The 19,620-nt window shown below is 50.5% G+C and overlaps 5 protein-coding genes across 5 annotated transcripts; 2 read left to right on the top strand and 3 right to left on the bottom strand.

Annotated features, from left to right (window-relative positions):
* Nucleotides 1–6: 6 nt before the first annotated feature.
* On the bottom strand, nucleotides 7–2,601 carry BCR38DRAFT_448664 (uncharacterized protein). The gene is made up of 2 exons (XM_040861239.1): nucleotides 2,066–2,601; nucleotides 7–2,012 (listed from the first exon to the last, which is right to left on the bottom strand). Exons 1-2 carry the CDS (start codon nucleotides 2,437–2,439, stop codon nucleotides 212–214), a joined length of 2,175 nt encoding a protein of 724 aa, XP_040710916.1. The 5' UTR covers nucleotides 2,440–2,601; the 3' UTR covers nucleotides 7–211.
* Nucleotides 2,602–5,399: 2,798 nt separating this feature from the next.
* Nucleotides 5,400–7,101, top strand: BCR38DRAFT_353772 (RGase A; the record flags this gene model as incomplete). The annotated part of the gene is made up of 8 exons (XM_040856813.1): nucleotides 5,400–5,613; nucleotides 5,663–5,762; nucleotides 5,815–5,921; nucleotides 5,971–6,048; nucleotides 6,095–6,261; nucleotides 6,321–6,405; nucleotides 6,474–6,915; nucleotides 6,966–7,101. 8 exons carry the CDS (start codon nucleotides 5,400–5,402, stop codon nucleotides 7,099–7,101), a joined length of 1,329 nt encoding a protein of 442 aa, XP_040710915.1.
* Nucleotides 7,102–8,060: 959 nt separating this feature from the next.
* BCR38DRAFT_413699 (P-loop containing nucleoside triphosphate hydrolase protein) lies at nucleotides 8,061–12,935 on the bottom strand (the record flags this gene model as incomplete). Its single annotated transcript, XM_040858858.1, has 5 exons — nucleotides 8,061–9,794; nucleotides 9,879–10,724; nucleotides 10,914–11,675; nucleotides 11,724–12,384; nucleotides 12,439–12,935. 5 exons carry the CDS (start codon nucleotides 12,933–12,935, stop codon nucleotides 8,061–8,063), a joined length of 4,500 nt encoding a protein of 1,499 aa, XP_040710914.1.
* A 712-nt stretch (nucleotides 12,936–13,647) lies between these two features.
* Nucleotides 13,648–14,209, bottom strand: BCR38DRAFT_354159 (polysaccharide biosynthesis-domain-containing protein; the record flags this gene model as incomplete). Its single annotated transcript, XM_040856854.1, has 2 exons — nucleotides 13,648–14,064; nucleotides 14,120–14,209. The coding sequence occupies 2 exons, from the start codon at nucleotides 14,207–14,209 to the stop codon at nucleotides 13,648–13,650; spliced, it is 507 nt and encodes a 168-aa protein (XP_040710913.1).
* Nucleotides 14,210–15,585: 1,376 nt separating this feature from the next.
* On the top strand, nucleotides 15,586–17,911 carry BCR38DRAFT_489784 (uncharacterized protein; the record flags this gene model as incomplete). The annotated part of the gene is made up of 3 exons (XM_040864439.1): nucleotides 15,586–15,601; nucleotides 15,708–16,700; nucleotides 16,785–17,911. The coding sequence occupies 3 exons, from the start codon at nucleotides 15,586–15,588 to the stop codon at nucleotides 17,909–17,911; spliced, it is 2,136 nt and encodes a 711-aa protein (XP_040710912.1).
* Between the last annotated feature and the right edge of the window lie 1,709 nt (nucleotides 17,912–19,620).

The following is a 19,620-nucleotide window of genomic DNA, read 5'->3' as shown; positions in this document are numbered from 1 at the left end:
CCGCCATGCCATCATCTAATATACGACCATGTTCGCAGTCACCTGTTTAGTCCATATATACATTATGCCTTGCACCATACCATCGACCCGCGTAGCCACAAAAAGAGATCGTCATAGTGCATTATGATTACTAAACCTAACCGCCACGGGCCAATTCCCACACGACGCCGTAACACCAAATGCCAATGTGAATACCCCAAACTCGCTGCTTCTAAGCCACCCTCTCCCACTTAATCGGATGATGTAACAACCCCCTCATACACATCCTCCCCGTTCCGGGCTCCTCAAACTCATATCCCCCATTCCCGGCCTCCACAGCACCGAGCCACCTTCTCCACAGAGCGCCGCTAAACCCAGCATTGTAGTAAAAGCTGCTCCCTTGGTGATTATGCTCACCGCCACCAAAAGGCGACCCCTCAGGCAGCTTGGGATGATTAAACACACCATCGAGGTGTTCGAGCGGCCACACTCGATCAAAGTACACCGGGTGCGGCGCGTAGACAGCCTTCATGCCGTGGTGTAGAGCCACGCTGGGGGGCCACATCTCGGGGAACATGGTATGCCGCATGCGCCAGGTCTCTTCATGCATGCTATTGAGAAGGCGGCGCGAAAGGCGCGCGATGGTGACGATTGCTGCTCTGCGAGGCGGCGGCGCAAGCGTGCGATTATACCCCGTCACGTCGAGCTGGTATCCCCAGCTTGACGTTGCAGGATCGAAAAGTGGGTCGAAGGTGATGAGGTCGGCGGGCTCGAAGACGCCCCAGTCGTAGTTATCCTCTTCGAACGGAGTTGGCGGTGTAGTGCCATTAGGCGAGGGCAGCATGCCTAACCCGGCCGTGGGGAATTCAACGGAGCCCCAAATGGGCTTCGCACCGCTGGCTGCCGTTTCTCGCTCCACGATGCGGGAGAAATCCTCGTAAGAGCCATGTAGACTCGGGATCCACCAGCGCGAACTACGCTCCCAGAGCAGTTTACGGGGCTGCTTGTCAGCCCACGAGGAAACGCCATTGTGGAATTCGTAGTAGTGGCCCAGATAGCGGACGTCCATCTCCCAGTTCCAGAAGAACTCGTACTCGGGATGTTGCTGTGCGAACCATTGGAGAGCCCAGTGCGCTGAGCGGTAGACGCCAAAGATGTCTTGGCCGGAGTGGTTCTCGAATTGGTCCTTGGCGGGATACGGCCCAGGGTAGTAGGTTTTCATCTGCTGCTCTGACCACAGGGTTGTTATGCCCCAGAACTCTTCGGGCACATTCTTCTGGAGGACTTGTTGGTAGATTTCTTCTGACGCCCAGATGGGAAGTGTGGTGTCCTTGACATGTACCAGGAGGTGTACGTCGTACTCCCCGCCCGACTTGAGGGACAACTCGTTGACCATGGCTCGCAGTGACAACATTTGAATGTCGGAGTAGTCGTACCCTGTCCATGTTCGCAGCACGTATGCGTTCCTCGGGAGTGCCTTCTTCTTAGCGGCCCCTTTCTCGTCTTGATCTTTGGGCGGCTTCGCATTCGAGTCAAACCGATGCTTGTTCTTCTCGAAGCACCGTTTTTGTGCCTTGCCCCAATTGACTCGCGTGTAGTCCACCTTGCGAAACATGGCCTCCACCTTGTCTGCCCCAGATCTTTCCGAACTCTTTGAAAGACCAAGCCCCCGCTCGGGTTTGTTGTAGCTGTATCCGTATGGTCCAAATCGCCCGAAGCGCTCCCAGCAGCGATCTGCCTTCACGCCTATCTCTTCGTAGGACCCAAAATATGGTCCCGTCATGTTGGTGGGTATGCCGGGGTATGCGAACACATCTGGCGCCGGCACCTGCTCATCTTCGTCGAGGAAGCAGGGGCTCACCGGGTAGTACTCCTTGAGGTGATCAGAGGACTTGATATAGGGATCCACCTTGACTGGATCGAGAGGGGGAGCTGGATGTACCTTCATAGCGAGGTGCGGTATGGCGTTCTGCTCCTGGACACATTCGTCGTATTTAATCAGTGTGCGTATACCTGAGTAGAAGCCGTCTAATCTGAAAGAGGACGTGAGCCGTGCGTAACCTCGTTCAAAACGACCATGGACTACCTGGTGAAATTAGCCCAAGGAAATGGATTCCTTTGCTTCTCCCGCTCCCGCGCCTCTTCTTCAATGCGTCGCTGTCGCTCCTGATACTTCCCTCTCACAATGAGTATAAGTACGATAAATAGGAAGGCGCATATGGCCAAAATCCTCTTGGTCGAAATTCGCCGTAACCCCATGCTGAGTCTGGATTGTGAAGTTGTTCGTTTGAGATTTCGCCATGACGCCGAAGTGAGCCGCGGCGAACCCAAGGGCGAAGAATCCGTGTAAGGCGTGTGAGGCGCGCCATATTCGCTGAGGCCATGTGAGGGTAATTGCGTGTATAGGCTGCTAGTCCGCGGCCATAACATAGCGGGGATGCGCGAAAAAGGGCCCTTCATGGTGACTTGTTCAAGACAGCATCCTCACTTACGCGAATAGCTGTAGACTTGGAAGTTCCGCGTTAATCGTGAAACAGCGAACGGCAACCACGCGCGCAAATTCGTCAAACACCAGAACTCAAGTGGTTGAACAATTGCCAATGGGATTCAAAGAAAACCAACGACAGAACCCAAGAGGGTGGGTAGCCAGTCATTGCAGGATGCCATGACGACGACACACGCCCAGGATATTACACCACCATCACTCGTGTACTCAAACTCTTGGTCTCCTGCAGTTCGCTGCATTCTAAACTTCGGCTTGGCGAATCATATTGCAGTCTAGACTTCTCAACCCATGCCCACACACCCGGCTAATACTCCAGACTAGGCAGGTGGTCTCCACGACTCCTCGGCCACATTGATATCCTATTATTACATAGTCGCGAACAGGAGTTATCTCGTACTTCGTGTTTAGCGCCAACAATGTCACATTAGCTGGGGTAAAAAGCGCTCTTTGCATGCTTTTGTGCGTGTGTGCAGCTTCGTGATGTGGGTGAAGTATAAACGACCCAATCATAGGTTTGGCACTAAAGATTGCCAAGATTACTTCTATGAAGCCACCCAAGATGCCGGGTTGGAGAGAACCGACCCGAGCGCCGATATGGTATCGGGTCCGATTGCGTGATCGTGATCCAAGCTGTTTGGGGTAGTAGGTAAGCTTGAAGCTTGGAGAAGTTGAGGACTAGGTATGACAACCAGTTCTCCATGTGCAGGCTGAGAGAGAATTTTCGTGCAACTTGAAGGTTTAGAGGTTCGCAATCACCAAGGTCACACTCGAGTTTTCATTGTCAACCAAGAGGTTCGCGGTGAAGTCGTCCCGGGGCAGTCGGCTCGGCACCTTGGCAAAATGGCGGCTAATTCTGCTTGCGACATGGCAATCTCTCCACTTCTCATTGACAATGACTGCAATCTATGCGAAACTTGGTACTGTTCCTTTTCACCTCTAGGAACATCGTCTAGAACATGGCACATTCTGTCAGCAGCAACCTTATCAAACTCACATCAAAGGCTGAAGGGTCCGACTCAGCGTTGGGGCCTCGATCTGCTGATCGCTTTCGCACATCGAAATTATAAATCGATTTATCATACATCGAGTAGGTCGAACCACCTGTAGAGTCTACCAATTATGGGGACTCTGCTCGCATTAAAAGCGTTTTCAATATCCATTGGGCGAACTATCTTGGGACTGCCAAGGGGTATCTTGACTAATATGGATATTGCCAAGCGATGTCGGGGCCTTATTTTGACGTCTGATGAAGTCCCTCGCAACACTATGTTTTCTACCACGTAGGCTTAAGTTTATCAATCCACCACATATTTGCCGTCCAGAGACTCAATACGGATCACCATCAATAGTAATGTGATAATAGTTATAGGCCAACCATGGTCAAGCCTACTTTTCCCACGGCCAAAAACAATGTACGCATAGCCAGATACGTAACAGATTTATCATGAATAGTTGTCTTTGTCATAGAATTAGGATACATAGTCCTGCAGTCGCCCGGAGTCAGCTGTGCTTTTATGTCTCGAGTGTCCGTACATGAGTACTATTCAACAACAACAACAACAACAACAACAACAACAACAACAACAACAACAACAACACCAACAATCGCTTCCCTTCCCTTCCCAACCCAGCGCAACCTGACCATATGTCTGGCTCGGCAAGAAGAAATCAGAAAAACTTGATCCCGACCCATTTCAATTGTTGGCCAGTGGCGCGCCAAGAGAAGGCCACCACCTGTGGCATGAGGAATAGAAGAAGCTACATCAGGTGCGCGTTGCCAGGCGGTTTTCCATGGAAGCACACGAGACATGACTCTAAGCTAACGCGCTAGATGTAGAAAATAAACAGGCTATAGATACTGTGTGTATGGCTCAGAGTATGTGAAACATAATCAGTGTTCGTAACCCATCGGTGTGCTCACCAAACATGTTTTCTCATCATTCTGGGAAAGCACCACAAGGTTCCATCAAGCATGGTATGAACTATAAACTCCTTTGACGTACTCCGAGTAATTGCGCTCCAATACTTATGGCGTAACTGAATCTTATGGGTTGCCATTACTCGAGCCGTGCTGTGTACGACATAGCTACTTTAGGCTGGATCAATTGATGTTACTATGTGTCTATTAAAAGGTCTAGCGGGTAATAAGTGAGATATGTTACTAGTGCTACTACTTTCAGTTCTTGGGTGTATTCGTAAGTGGCGCAAGCTCACGACCATATATCGTGACACCTATCCATCAGCCCTGAAAACTCGACAGAAAAATCAGCGAGTCAATGTCATCATGACTTACATGATGTTCCCCCCTGAATGCAATGCCCCCTCCAGTGCCTCGTGATTGTGATACCTTCCTAAGTACTTAATACTGCCGACAGAGTCCCAGTGCTTTGATGAATGCCAGTCGTGTCGCTCTATTGGCTGTCTTCTACACAATCCGACTCGTAACTGGGGGACATCGACATAGAAGCCTGGAAGCTCGGAACTAAAAAAATCGCGAAATTATTGGTTCGAATCATTGTTACGTGCCAATGTGCGATATCTGAAACGGTATTGGTTCAAGCTGACTATCTACAAGCTCCTTTCTGAGGTAAAGCGGGGTGCCACGAATAGGGGCTACCAGGAACGCCCCTCATGCCGGCGGCAAATCAGTCTGGGGTGCATAGAATGCAACCTCATTATAGTGATAACAACTACCGATTGGCGACCTAACATCGGGTGGTGCTTGGTTAGGAACGGATATTGTGGATAGACAGTGCTTTGATAATCATCCGCACCAAGTATTATGTCACTGATTCGGGGCGCTTCGGGCCTGATGTGAAGGATATATAATGGAGTGGCTATAAGCTCAAATTTGTGTGCCGTTCGTCGCCAGAGTCTGCGGAAATCTTCTGCTATACGACTACCATTTTTTACGATGAAGTTGAACGCATTATCCCTGGTGGCGGTGCTCATCCTACCATCATTGGTAGCTTCGCAGCTTTCAGGCCGAGTCGGACCCACCACAACCAGAGAAGCAAAGAGGAATAAAGTCTGCAATGTATTAAACTACGGTGGCACTGCCAGCAAAACAGCAGACATCGGCAAGCCTCTCGTATCCGCGTTTGCAGCTTGTAAGAATGGGGGAACAGGTAATCACAACTTTTTAGCTTCTTCCATGACTCACGCTCATCTCTACAGTCTACGTACCACCTGGGGACTATGGAATGTCCACATGGGCCTCCTTGACCGGAGGGTCGAGTTGGGCTCTGCAGATTGATGGAATTATTTACCGAGTCGGGTATGATATAAACTTTTGGAAATATTATGGACTACAGCTAATAAGTGGACAGAACGGCAAGTGGCAACATGATCTACGTCGGAGAAACATCCGACTTTGAGATGTACAGCAGCACCTCCAAAGGCGCTATACAAGGTCACGGGTATATATTCCACGCCAGTAAGCGCCATGACTATCAATTCATGGAACATATGCCGAACAGTTCTAGATAAACAATACGGCGCTCGTATTTTGCGACTTGGAAAAGTGGACAACTTCTCTATCCACGATATTGCCTTGGTTGATGGTGAGCAGTTTGCATTTCGCTTTGAACACATCTAACATAATGAAAGCTCCAGCATTCCATCTGGGTTTGGACACCTGTACTAATGGGGAAATCTATAACATGATCATCCGCGGTGGTGACGAGGGCGGTCTTGATGGCATCGATATCTGGGGCAGTAATATCCATGTGCACGACATTCAAGTAACCAACAGGGACGAGTGTGTCACTGTCAAGGTTTGTATTTAAGCAGACCACGATAAAAGAAAGGTACGAGTCGCTAATAACTCAAGCAGAGCCCCGCTAATAATATGCTTATCGAGAACATTCACTGCAACTGGAGCGGCGGTAGCGCTATGGGCTCACTCGGAGCCAACACACGTAAGGCCTGGAATCCATAACCATCTCATCCACAAGAATATTCATCTCATGCTGACTTGTGTCAACAGAAATATCCAATATTCTCTACCGCAACATCTACACCGTTCAATCCAATCAAATGTACATGATCAAGTCCAACGGCGGGTCAGGCACTGTCAAGAACTGCACCTTCGAGAATTTTATCGGCCACGGAAACGCCTACTCACTCGACCTCAACGCCTTTTGGTCCTCTCAGACCAAAGCTAGCGGCAACGGCGTGCAGTACACGGGCCTGACCTTCAAGGACTGGAAAGGCACATGCGCCAACGGGGCGCAGAGAGGACCGATCCAGATTCTCTGCCCGAGCGCAGTGGCGTGTACGAGTATCACACTCCAGAATGTAGATCTTTGGACCGACTCAGGCAATGGGGTGACTTGGAAGTGCGAAAATGCATTTGGGTCGGGTGGGTGTTTGAGGAGTGGGGATGGTAGTAGTAGTTATAGCAGCACGACTACTCTTGTGACAGCGCCGTAAGCTATTTCGCAGTGAAAAAGTGGAGAGATTTACTGACAAGGGATAGAACTGCTTATTCAGCGCCAAAGATGCCAAACGATCTCGGCTCGGGATTTGGGTTGACGGCGAGTATACCCATCCCAGCAGTTCCTACGACATTTTTCCCTGGCGCGACGCCAGCTAGTGCTTTACTTGGAAGATAAATCCTTGTGTTCGCAGCAGATTTGAAGGAAAAAGTGTTTGTAGGTAGCGAAATTTGTACATATGGCCTGCCCGACAGTATCTTTTCTGTCTTCAAGCCTGGTTCAGTCCTTACGAAGAACTTGATCAATTTATCTTTGCCCTGATAAAGCATTCACACAAGACTATCTTGGTAACAACTATTATGAGCTCACGGCGTTTGTGGCCCTAGAATAACCTTTGCAGTCTAATAGTACCTGCATGTTCAATTCCATAGCTTGTACAAGCTTCTAGTGTGCCACCGCGCCTGTTAATCCTAACTCCTTACACATCGTAAAATTATCTTCAATTAAACAAGAAAGTAAACCCCAGTTACTGTGGGAAGCTGTGGCCTCAGGTATGGAGGAGTTCGAGGCAGGCAAGCACGGATTGTAGTACTCAAGGGCCCCTCGCGGCCAACTTGGCATTGATCCCTCACGCACCTTCGTAGGACCAATACAGCCCCCGGTTTCTATCCACGTCTAGTTCGTCCCAAACGAGTTCCTTGACGTATGTTGAAAGATGTCGCTTGAATAGAGGTATGACACCAGGATGGGGGCCGCTATAGCTGAACCTCTTTCCTTCCCTTCAAGGGCAGATCCGCCCGTCGACTTGGCAACTTCGGCTTGAAATTTTGAATCCTAAACCTTACGCAGAACAGGATGCGTTTAGAATTTTTCTCAAGGGCACTTACTGTCTATTTCTGAAATTACGACGTCAGCCCTACATGACGTCGTCACAAGCTGCGAATTCATATCGCAAAATGTATTTGCCTACAAATGGCTTCTACCACTGACAGGACTTTGGCATGAATTAGATGATAGTCGATTGCCGTTCTGTCGAACGGGACCTCTCAATATATACCACAAGCTAGCCTTCAACATAATCGACAAACGCTACTTCTTCACATGAACTACTCCATGCCATCACGCTCCGGGCCCGGTCAAACTTGATCGCGCCGGAAGCTGGACCCCGTAGTAGGTATACTCATCTTGGATGGACTGCACAGAGGAGTCGGAATATTTCGACCAGCAGAACTCCAATCCTCATCAGTCCTTCCCGCCCACGTCGACCTGTTAGCAAAACCTTCTCGGGTTGTAACTTCCGGCTTTCTAATGTCCACCCTTTTGTTGGTGGGTTCCTTCAACCCTGTTGTATCGCTCCGCACGGAGTTTCGGGGACCTCTCCGATCCCGCATATCAGACTTCCGCTCTGCCGCCGGCAAGCCACCCCCGATGAGTTCAGCAAATCTTCCCCCTCTCTCCCGCAGCACGTCATAAGCTCCCGTCTCTACAACCCGGCCCTGGTTTACAACCACAACCCGGTCAGCAACTCGCATCATTTCCTCGCTGTGCGTAACTACCACAACTGCCATTTCCCTCTTCTCCTCCACAATTTCCCTGAGCAAGTTCTTCCCAAATCTCACTTGGCTGCTCTTTGCGGGGCTGATAGTCATAATGCCACGAGCTTTATTCATTAGTCTCGCGATACACAACCGGATCCCCTCGGCACTTTCCGCGTCTAGCGAGCTTGTCGGTTCGTCCATGATGAGGATGCGGGGACGGCGGACTAGAGCACGTGCGATGCAGACACGTTGTGCCTGGCCGCCGGACAGCCCTTGGCCCCCATCTCCGACGCACGTCCGGTAACCTTCTGGTAGACTGGCGATGAAGTCATGAATCCCTGCTTCCCTGGCCGCTTTCTCGATGTGTTTCTGAGAGCGTAGTAGGGAGTTTTCAGGCAGGCCGTAGACAATGTTCGCTGCGATGCTGGAAGGAAAGAGGTGGGGCATCTGCGGAACATAGCCAATCAAGGAATGGAGAGACCTGAGAGAGATGGCAGAGGTCGGTATACCGGCGAAGGTCAAGGGGTGTCGGTGACTGCTTGGTCTAATATTGAGGGCTGGGTGGATGGGGTTTGGAGTATGCAGACCCAAGAGCAGGGAGACAATGGTGCTTTTGCCGCAGCCTGAGGGGCCAACGATAGCGGTTGAAGTACCTGGGAGAATTTCGAGACTAACGTTGTGTAGAACTTTGGGTGGTCGAATAGCGTGTAATAAGTTGGTGGACGGATAGGAGAACGACAATCCATCCATGCGGATCGGAAAGGGGGATATGAGGTGCTTTTTACCACTGAAACTGCGTCTTGCACTCTTTCCACGGCCAGGTGGTAGACTAGGAGAGTCTTCAGAATTGACAGCCAGATTGGCGTAGTATAGCAATTGCGCAGCTGTAGCTTGGGCAGCCGAGATTCCCGGTACGGAGTTCAAGAGATTACTCGCAGTACTGAGTCCTAAGACAAGCAAGTTGACAACTTGGAGTACAGCTTCGACCGTAATTTCCTGATCTCTTGCTAGCAACACCGTGGCGTAGTAGAAGATTAGCGCCATCATGAACCAGAATATACTCTGCCAACTAGCGAAAAGCAGTGCTGTCCATGCAGCCTTCTTGATCCCAAGACGCAGAGTGAACGACGCCGATCTATCATGCTTGTCGTAGAACCAACGCTCCTGTGTTAGAGCACGAACTAGGCTGACATTGGTGAAAGTCTCGGTCATTATTGCGCTAGTGCCCTCCGCGGCTCGGTTGCATTTCATCTCCCACCTGCACTCCATGATATTGTAACCCTTTGTGGCAGCAATTAGTAGCGGAGCGCTAGCCAGGGACACCAGCGTCAACTTCCACGATATCAGCAGTGCCCATATGATGGTCATGAGAATCATCACCAAAACCTGCAACAGCAACGGCGCAAAACGACCTACCAGATTCCGCAATTCCTCCGCATTGCGATCCATGCACTCACTAATCCGATTAGGAGCATGTTTTGGCTTGTCAAACCAGAATTTAGGTTGTCGTAGGATTCTGGATAATGCCTGAACACGCAGAGCGGTCACCCAGGCTTGGCCGGCCCATTCCATGAGGAGGTGGCTCAGAACTGTTGCTAGAGCACCAGCGCCTGCGATGGCGAGAAGGAAGAGAGCCCATTTCTGACCTTTAGCCAGCCGGTTTTCAGCATCATAGAGAACAGATAGGAGGTGTGCGAAAACAATAGAAAAAGCAGGCACACTGCCAGCAACAACGAGGCATAGGAGAAGCCCTACAAGGAGTAAAGATCTCTCGCTGACGCCGAGCGCGGGCCAGACGGTGCCATATATCTTCCGGAGAGACACGGCGGCTTTTTTTGCGTCTCCTTGCACTGAGTGGTCACGCAACTTCTTATGGCCGGTCGAGTATCTGGAAAATACGGTATGTTTGCTCGGAGATGTCGAATTTTGCCTGTTCGTGCGGGCCGGCTGAGCGGTACTGTTTTCAGGCTTCTTCTCCTGCGCATTCCCACGGATCTCGTGCAGCACGCGCGCGCTACTTCTGCTTACTCTCTCGGAAGGCAGTTCTGGGAGTGGCTTGTCTGCCAAATTCTTCTGAGGTGAACGGAAGTTCCTGCCCCTGGGGCTCCGAGACGGTGATATTTCCTTTGGCGCGCTGCCTAGGGTAGTATGAATACTCGAAGCCTCTTTGCGGGACCAACGCTTTCGAAGAGAGTTAGATCTAGAGTAAATACTAGTTGGCTCTGGTTCTGGCTCTTCCCATGTCTGTTGTGCCAACATATGCTGCGTATGCATAGTCAATTGACCTACTGCGAAAGATGGTGTCCAAGGTCCGTAAGTACCACCCTGCAGCCCCACTCCAGGCCAGAGAAAGGCGGAAAGGGGTGGGCTTTGGTTAGCTCCTGGTGCAGCCGCACGACAGAGTGGATCAACCGGCACAGTCTCCTAGGCTGCAGTTTTATCGTACTCCACCGTACGTTTCGGGGGCTGGTTCGAACGCTTGTGTATGGGGCCATGCGGGCTGGAAGATGAAACAAGCTTGACGAATGCGTTATTTCTCTGATTGAGGATGTCTTTTTTAAACCCCTTTTGTACGACACGGCCGCATTCCATAATGTATACGAAGTCTTGATCTTGAATCTGGACAACATCGTGCGTTATGATGATAGTCGTTTTGCCTCGCCTCAATTTTCGAATTGATTCCAACATCATTCTGCGCGTGGTGGGATCCAGACCACTCGTCACCTCATCCAGTACTAAGACTGGTGTATTTCGGAGAATCGCCCTAGCAAAAGCAAGACACTGCTTCTGTCCAAAGCTCAGCTCATACAGGCCATCTCCCAGTCTAGTTCTCATCCCATGCGGAAGACGCGAAAGCGTGGATTGTAGCATAGCCGCTTTACAAGAGACGCTTACAGACTCCCTTGATACGTTTTTCGGATTAGCGGCACCCAGAGCAACATTCATAAAGAATGTATCACGAAATATAACACTTGACTGTTGGACTAGTGTGATGTTGGTTCGTAGCCACTCGACGTCAAGAGTTTTCAATGAGTAGCCGTCGACCAAGATGTCGCCATTCGTGGGCTCGTAAAACTTGAGAAGCAGGTCACCAACAGTGCTCTTGCCCGAGCCACTTCTTCCAACAACGAAGGAGAGTTCTCCAGCCGGGAAGAACAGCGAGGTATTTTTCAGGACTGGAGTGAGTGGATTGGTGGGATAAGCAAAGTTGATCTTTGTGGTGTTAGTTCGGATAGAAGTCGGAGAATGGTGTGAACTTACGTTGTTGATCTCGATATCGCCGTGACAAACGTTCGGCTTCAAACTGCCAACCATCTTACGGGCTGGATGATCATGCTTAATATCGTCCGCAACCAAACGAAGAGCCTGGCCAGCCGACATGCCCTTGATCAACATCAGATACATGGGAAGAAAGGATTCGACGGCTTGAAGAGCAGTAAGTGCTGCATAGAAAGTCGTCATGACGTCTCTAGGGCTCATCCCCGAATTAACTAGGACAGCCCCGTAGTAAAAGCCAATGACAAACATGCACTCGAGCCAGAACTTGACGTAGCCCATCTGACATGCATTGGCTTTGGCCTGAGTCAGGTAGCATTGCATAGAGCGACGTATCGCAGCGAAGTACTGCCATGTTTCGTAATCGACTCCGTTGAACACTTTAACCAGGTCGCTGGCTGAGATGGCTGACGTCGCATGCTTGGATGCTGCAGACAGTTCCTGCTTCTGTGCTTGGATGGCCGGCTTCACTTTACGGCTCATCATACCAAGTAGCACGACCGACACGGGCGCAGTTCCTAGGAGCACTAACGTGAGAATCCACGAGTAGTAAAGCGCGACAAAAATGTTGGCGAGCGCGGTTGCGACGTCTACGGACAGCTGACCAAGACCGAGTGAGCATGCTGCTTGGAACTCTCGTGTCTGTCTTTACTTGGATGAGCATACATATGGCTATATTGACATCGCATGGGGTACTCACGTCTGATGTCGTACAAGTAGACTCGCAACGCCATCGGACTGACGGTCGAACCATTCCATGTCCTTCTTCAGCAGACCACGGAAGAGTCTACGTCGAACATGCCTGGCTTGCAGCTCGCCATGGGCCGTCCACGAAAAAGCAAAGATAAAGTTTGCCAGCCAGCTAGCAACTCCTGCAGCCGTAAGTATCACACACCATCTTGAGACTTGGGATAGAGTCTCGGGGGCTTCCAGGTGCCCTTGCCCGAATCTGGCAATGACGGCAAAGATCTCGCCAAGTATGATGGCCAATGAGGTCTTGAGGGCGCCGGCAAACAGGGATGCGATCAATCCAACTGCCAGGGGGCCGCAGTGCCGCCATGTTGTGAAACCAAAGAGGTTTTTAAAGGATGGGTGCTCCTCCTCAGGTACGGCATTGGCTAGGGTTGACAGGTTGTTGTTTTCGTGTATGGTGTCAAGTTCGATTTCATTCGAACTGGATGAGTTCATGGATGACATGACTGCTAAGGTCCCTGGATATCGATTGTCGAATCTACCTTTCTTGACCAGTGAGTTGACGACGCAACGTTGTAGATCGTATATAATTTCAAATGTTCAACTTCGGGTCGGTGACGGGTCGCGTTGCCTTCTTGGGTAACTCGTCATTTGTCGCCGAACTTTCAAGCAGATCAAATGCGCCGATTTTGCTAAGTACCTTTACTCGGCACAGTTTGCTTGACCCGATGAGTTAAAGATGGAAGGCACTTCGAATTGGAGCACAGGACACACATATCATGTTCTTTCAATTTTAAGCACCACAAAGGAAACTGTTCCCTTTTTCCATACCGACAGCAACATAGAAACTCATATATTTAAAGCAGGTCTTTGTTACGTCCCCACATGTTGATAACATCACAATTTTTCATGCAGAAAATCAAGTAGTCAAATTCTTATGGACAACCCAATTGTTTCTGGTTCACAACAGGGTAAAGCTGGCGCTAGTGCCAACGGTTCCCTGCTTCTTGCATCACGGCTCGGAGTAGCCACGAGACACCGACGACAGTAGCTTTCCTGCAATGGAAAATCACGTCACTGGAAAGTCCGCCTCCCAGTGGGCCAAGGAGGCGGACTTTCCAGTGACGAGATTTTCCATTGCAGCAGTCGTCGAGTCGGGACCTGTCGCATTGCAACCCTGCATTCTGCCCACTATGTTCCCCAATCCATGGAGGCATCACGACGATTTTGCCTCTTTCTCCTTCTGCGCCTCCTCGAATATCCAGTCGTTCAATCCTTCCTTGTTGCGCGCGATCTCAATGGCATAGAACTGCATGCGAGGCACAAAGATCGTCCCCTCCTGTGTGTACTCGGTCTTCGAATCGGCTCGCAGCATGGTACCGAAGTTGAAGTCCTTGACCTTTTTCTCGTACTGCATCATGAAGTTGCGCCACCGCTCCTTTCCTCTCTTGCTCTTCATCTCGTCCTCATCTATTGTCTTGGAAACGTCTAGCTCGGGGAAATCTGTCTTCAGATGCTCGTAGATCTCGTCGTCCAGCTTTGTCATGCGCAGGCTTGAGCCTTTTATCTTCTCCAGTAGCGACCAGTACGTTTCCATATGCTCAACGGCCTTGACAGCGAACTGCATCTCTATCTGGGAGGGTCAAGTGAGTAGACCGACAGGAAAACCGGGGCTAGGTGGTGCATACCTCCTCGATGTTTGTTGTGTCTTCAGCATTGAAGCCAGCAGGAATTTGCTGGGCGTTGGACGCCGCTCTCAACTTGTCAAAAGCGTCCATGATTTTTGGATGTTGTGGATGACACTAAATGGTTGTTCAAGGGGCGATAAATCAAGATGTAATTCACAACAATCCATCGTGTCGAAATCTGACGCATGCAACAGCTCGTAAAATTTGATGCCCCGCGATTCTAGACGTATCCCTAGTTATTAGCTGGAGGGGCAAGTGGGACTCCAGATTCTGCCATGCGATACCGCTAAAAGGTTCCTGCCGCCCCACACCGCTATTTTTTCAAGTACTTAATGCTGCTGAGCTCACCGAGGATTCCGGAGATTTTTTTCCTTCTTATGCGATTTTACTTCAGAGAGTCAGTACCCCTACGCTTCTGACCAGTTCTCTAAGAATGCCCATGCTAACTCACGGCGACACAGATCTTTTCTTTAGGAGAAAATCCCGCTCTAAATTTTCCAATTTAGCTGCAGAACCTACCCTGGTTGATGAACGAAAATCCCCGTCGCCCTAGAGTGAAAATTTTACCAGGGTTACTCTTAACTCTACCCTCGACCTCTCCGCAAGGAGGGCGGCCTGAGCGAAAGCAAAGACTGTATAGAGGGTGTTGATGATCTCAACCCCGATTAGCCGTGGTCTGTCCTTGTGGCGCATGGCCGGGGTGGGTGGTGGTGGACGTCTGACAGGCGTACCTTATCTTTTTTCATTGTGTGTTAGAGCTAGACTCTGGCTACGAGGAAGAACACTCCCAACCATCGATCATTGAGAGCATTGACTTGAGCGTCACCATGTTGGTGATGCCCTTGGGCATTGTACTACGCAGTGTTAACAGATGCTGTTGTCTAGTTGATCTCATGAACAGGTTGATGCTCCGAGGACGGCAAACCAATCACGAAATTACAGTCCATCCCATGTGCCTCATTGGCACGTAATGCTCTACCAATTCTCGTGGTTGCGAGATGCGCGTTTTTGCGTATATGTGTAATAACGTGTGTCAAGCATGATAGTTGGAATGGGACCTTTTTAGCTTGCGCTAGAACATCCATGGCCCCTATGGCTTTCCCCTAATGACTGCTAGGTCGCATTGACTTGTCTAGGACTGGTCTGTAGGTTCAAGGTCTGGAATTGAGTTGTGAATGGCAAGCGGGAGCTAAGCAAGCTTAAGGTCAAGTTTAAGGTTGATGCTTCTACAGCCTTCACAGCAGCGTCCCACATAGACTTCTTCTAGACCCAAACTCAATTTGGATGTTTTGCCAGCAGTTCATATAACGGCGCGCCAGACATATTGCACCCACGGCAGATCATCACGCAACTTAGCTCCCTCAACCCAGTTTCTTTCCTCACTGCGTTACTTACTCTGTAACTCCAAGCCCATCCACGCAACTGCCAAAACATGGTAAAAACAACGAAACGCAGGCACGAACACAATGGATAACAGTCGACGTAAGTTTTCCAGCTCACCTCGCTCCTTCCTTGACAGGACGGCCACAAGCCTGTGCACCTGCCGTGGTATTCCCTTATTGGATCTCTTGTTGACCATCATCTACAGCTCTTTCGCGCACCAGTCGGCATAGCTCGACCCCCATGCCTTTCGAATCCCCTCCGCTAGGCGGACATCTCTCCATCGCCAAGCATAGGAGCTCGAAATCCTGCAGTGATGCGCCAGTACGACTTCCTCCCTGGAGCCGGGACGTAGACGTGACTTTTCACAAGGATCCGCTGGTGATGAGAATCGCTGAGAGATCACGGCAAAACCTTGAAGCCTCTGTCAATACGAAAGCAGCGGAGCATCTGCTCAAGAAACAGAGGAAAGTTCGACGCGAGTTTGGGAATGTCGAGTCGCTGACTTACGCTGCTATTATCTCCATTCTCAACTACAAGGAGAGACGCGGAGAGCCTGAGGATGAGCCATTTCGCAAAGTGATCGGGGGCCTTTATTTATTGCATGGCCTCCAAGAGCCTATGGGACCAAAGAATGAGTCTCATGACCTTTTTGACCTTCCTGAGAGAGTCCGCCGGCGGATATGGAGCTATGTTGTACTCGATGGACAAAAGAAACCGAGGAAGCCCGTTCGACTGCAGCCTTTCAATGCTTTTCTCAAAGATGTATGGCTGAGCGACGACTTCTATACGACCCGTGATCTCTTTCAACCTATTCGGGGTGCATTATCGGCCTGTTCTGCCATGCGGGTGGATCTGATGGCGTACATTCTTGCCACACATCGCTTCCACTTCACCTTCTCACCATACGTAAGAGATAAGACATGTCCCGAGTTCTTCCATTGGATGTACCGGTATAGCCACCTGATGCAGTTGATGATCATTGAATTGGATCTCAGCAGGCTTGAGTTTGGAGCTGATGCAGCAGCCATTGGACTATCTGAGGGAAGTCCACATGTCGACAAGCTCGTCGCGGAATTTGTCGAAATTCAGCTCGACGGCCGAAGTATGCCGATCCAAAGCCTCGTCCTTCTCGCACGCCGCTTCCATGGCCAGCGTACTAATATGATTAAGCCTGACTCCGAGAACGGATCACCAGCGAGTAAGTCAACCCCTCCATACCTTGCGTCCACACCGTGCCTTCTTTCAGGAAGCGATCAGGCCAACTGATAGCCCTTGACGACAGAACCACGCGCATACTGTTCTCCAAATGCCGAGTTGGCGGCTGCGCGCCCACTAGTCCAGTTGGCCGGTCAAATTAACACCCTCCGCATCGCTGGCTTTAGCAGGCCCACGACCGACAAACTACTGGCTTGGTTATTCCCTACTATCGAGTACAATGTCGATAACCCGGACCTTTGGAACCACTGTCACCGTACGGATATCTGCACCATCTGGCCCTTCCTGCCTGGTCAAGCTTCGGTCCACCGAGACACGCAGTTCGGAGCGGTACAGCCTACGGAGCCATGTCTCGAGGTCGAGAGTGAGAATACCGTCATAACTACTACTTCGGCAAAGCGACAAATAGCCAAGCTGATGGAGTTGCTCCAGGCGAATGAAGAGAAGCAACAAAGACGGCGAGAGGCCAATGGAAAGAGGAGGCAGCAACGCGAAAGTGGGGAGAGCAACGACACCATGGAAGAGGGGAGAGGTATTATTCAAGCGAGCTCAGGATCGTGGACCACGCGAGGCGCGCGGGCTTATAGTAGAAATTCAAGTTTTGAGGGCGGTCCCAAGCATCCCGGTGGCATCCCCAGGGCCAGCATTGACAGCAAGCAGAGTTCACGTATTCACAGCAGGAACGTGAGCACGGAGGAGCATAAGCGCATTGGCAGCGTTTTCCAGGGCGGTATAGAGAGCAGCCCAAGTTCACGCATCCACAGCAGACAGAACAGTGGGGGCCAAAGGCAATTCAGCGAATCAAGTGGCATACAGACCCGGGACTTCGCCGAGGAGCATCGGCGCGCCAGAAATATCAGCAGAGCTAGCGATAGGACCCAGTCAACATCACACACGCATAGCCGCAACGTAAGCGGCGGCGACGAGAACAAGCGCCTTAGTAAGGCGAGTGCCAGAAGCACCGCGAGTACGCAAAGTGCCCAGAGCGCGTACAGCACGCCAAGTGCGGATTCGGCCCTGGGGCTCGATATGACGGTCCAGAAGCGGTCCAGGTCCAGGAGCCTGGGGACGAAGAGAAGCTTCAGGAACCTGCTGAGAAGGTCATCGCGGTCACGAGAGACCAGTCTGGAGCCGGAGTATGTCCCGGACTTTGATTTTGTGATACCCAAGGCCTACCAGAGTGGACCTATTTAGACAGGTGCCAAAGTTTTCAGGTATTTTTTTCTGGCATTGATACTTGGCCATACGACATTGGCTGTCAGGAGTAAAATAAAGAAGATTTCTTTGGGGGCTTGGATTGCGGATTAGTCGGGTTCACCTGTGTATTGCCAGCGTAGCATTTAGATAAGGTTCCTTCGTGGTTTGACCCCACGGAGATGCGTTTTGCTAATGGTCATAATTGAGGGGCATCAGGTTTCTGTGGTAGTTCCACTATCCGTAATACTTGCTCACCCGGATTGTTTTCGACGCAGCCATGCGAGAACGTGGAGTACAGGATATCCCGGCCACCAGTCGCCGCAAATGGGCCAACCAACCAGCTACAGTGTCTACCCAACCCATATCTTCCATTCGCATCAACATGGTAGCATCAGTATGCAGCCGGCGTGTCGTCAAGTGTGTGCACCGTGGATGTGCCGCCGACACGCAGAGTCGCACAGGATGACGTTATACAACATGAAGCCGGTCATGGTCGACCAGTATCATCTTGGCGCGTCAGGCCGCTTATGGCTCTTGGATGTTTGTAAGTCTTCATATGTTAACGTACAACCCCACCTTAGCCTTGTGTAGCTACCAAATCTTTCCATTGTAGGAGTGGACACCACCTAGCGCCGAACTTCTAATAAACCCCTGCTAAATGCTAAGGCATTATGGCCGAGAACCTCGCCGGTCTACAAGTCTACATAGTACACTTTTGGCCAGAGCCTTCGTTGGCTGCATTCATCTCCAAAATAGCCAAAATGTGCAAAAACATACAACACTGGGTATTCGCTGATGGTCACCCACCCAACTACTAATCCAGCAGTGTCCAGCTTATCTAAGGGAGAGCGGACGGGATCCCGAGTTCTCTGGAGCCTGTGGCCGTATGTGCTAAGACGATGGTCTGATGAGGTTTAAGTAAAGAAGTAACGTACAACCCCACCTTTCCGGCCACCTAATCTGCCAACTACAACAACCTTCGGCACAACAGATTATCGTCGGTATTGGCTATTATTATACAATGCCTCAATATTCAGAAAATTCGATTCAAGGCGCTCTCAACGATATCAATCAAGGGATATCCCAGCGCCAGGCTTCCCTCCGATGGGGCGTTCCACGCTCTACCCTCCAATTACGACTTGGCGTCTTTATACCTCGTACACAACCAGTTAATCCCGACGAGCAGCGGCTCTTGATATTAGATGGTCATATCGCTCACGACAACGTCGAGTTTATGTGGTTAGCCTATTGTAACAAGATCTCGTTACTATTTTTGCCAGCACACTGTTCTCACGGGCTCCAACCTCTCGACGTCGCCGTATTTGCTCTATTAAAGCGGTACTATCGCTCGTTAGCGACCTCTCTCTCGATCGAGTACTGTTCTATTCCATTTAAAAAGTTGACGTTCCTCTCGCTATACATCGAGGCATATACGAAGTCGTTCACGATCAGTAATATACAATCAGGCTTCTCTGCAACTGGAATATACCCATTGGATCCATCGCGACCTCAGCCGACGATAGCCTCCCTATCAGAACGACCAACTACACCACCAACAGCTGGTAATTGGCTTGATCCGACAATAATAGCGACGCCAGTGACTAGCTTAGTAGCTAGGGAGAGTCTGGCAGCGATTACGCCATTGCGATCGTCGCAACGGCTATTGTTTCGGAAGCTGACTCGTCGGCTAGATGTACAGAGCGTCG

This window comes from Pseudomassariella vexata, assembly GCF_002105095.1.
Source record: "Pseudomassariella vexata strain CBS 129021 chromosome Unknown BCR38scaffold_18, whole genome shotgun sequence".
Lineage (NCBI taxonomy): Eukaryota > Fungi > Ascomycota > Sordariomycetes > Amphisphaeriales > Pseudomassariaceae > Pseudomassariella > Pseudomassariella vexata.
The sequence above is the reverse complement of the archived record's forward strand: the minus strand, read 5'-3'. Positions and strand labels throughout refer to the sequence as shown.

Coding starts and splice junctions, on each gene's coding strand:
- BCR38DRAFT_448664 (XM_040861239.1), bottom strand. CDS start 2,439: ATGAAGGGCCCTTTTTCGCGCATCCCCGCTATGTTATGGCCGCGGACT. Junction 2,013..2,065: donor CCTTGGGCTAATTTCACCAG/GTAGTCCATGGT, acceptor GTCCTCTTTCAG/ATTAGACGGCTTCTACTCAG.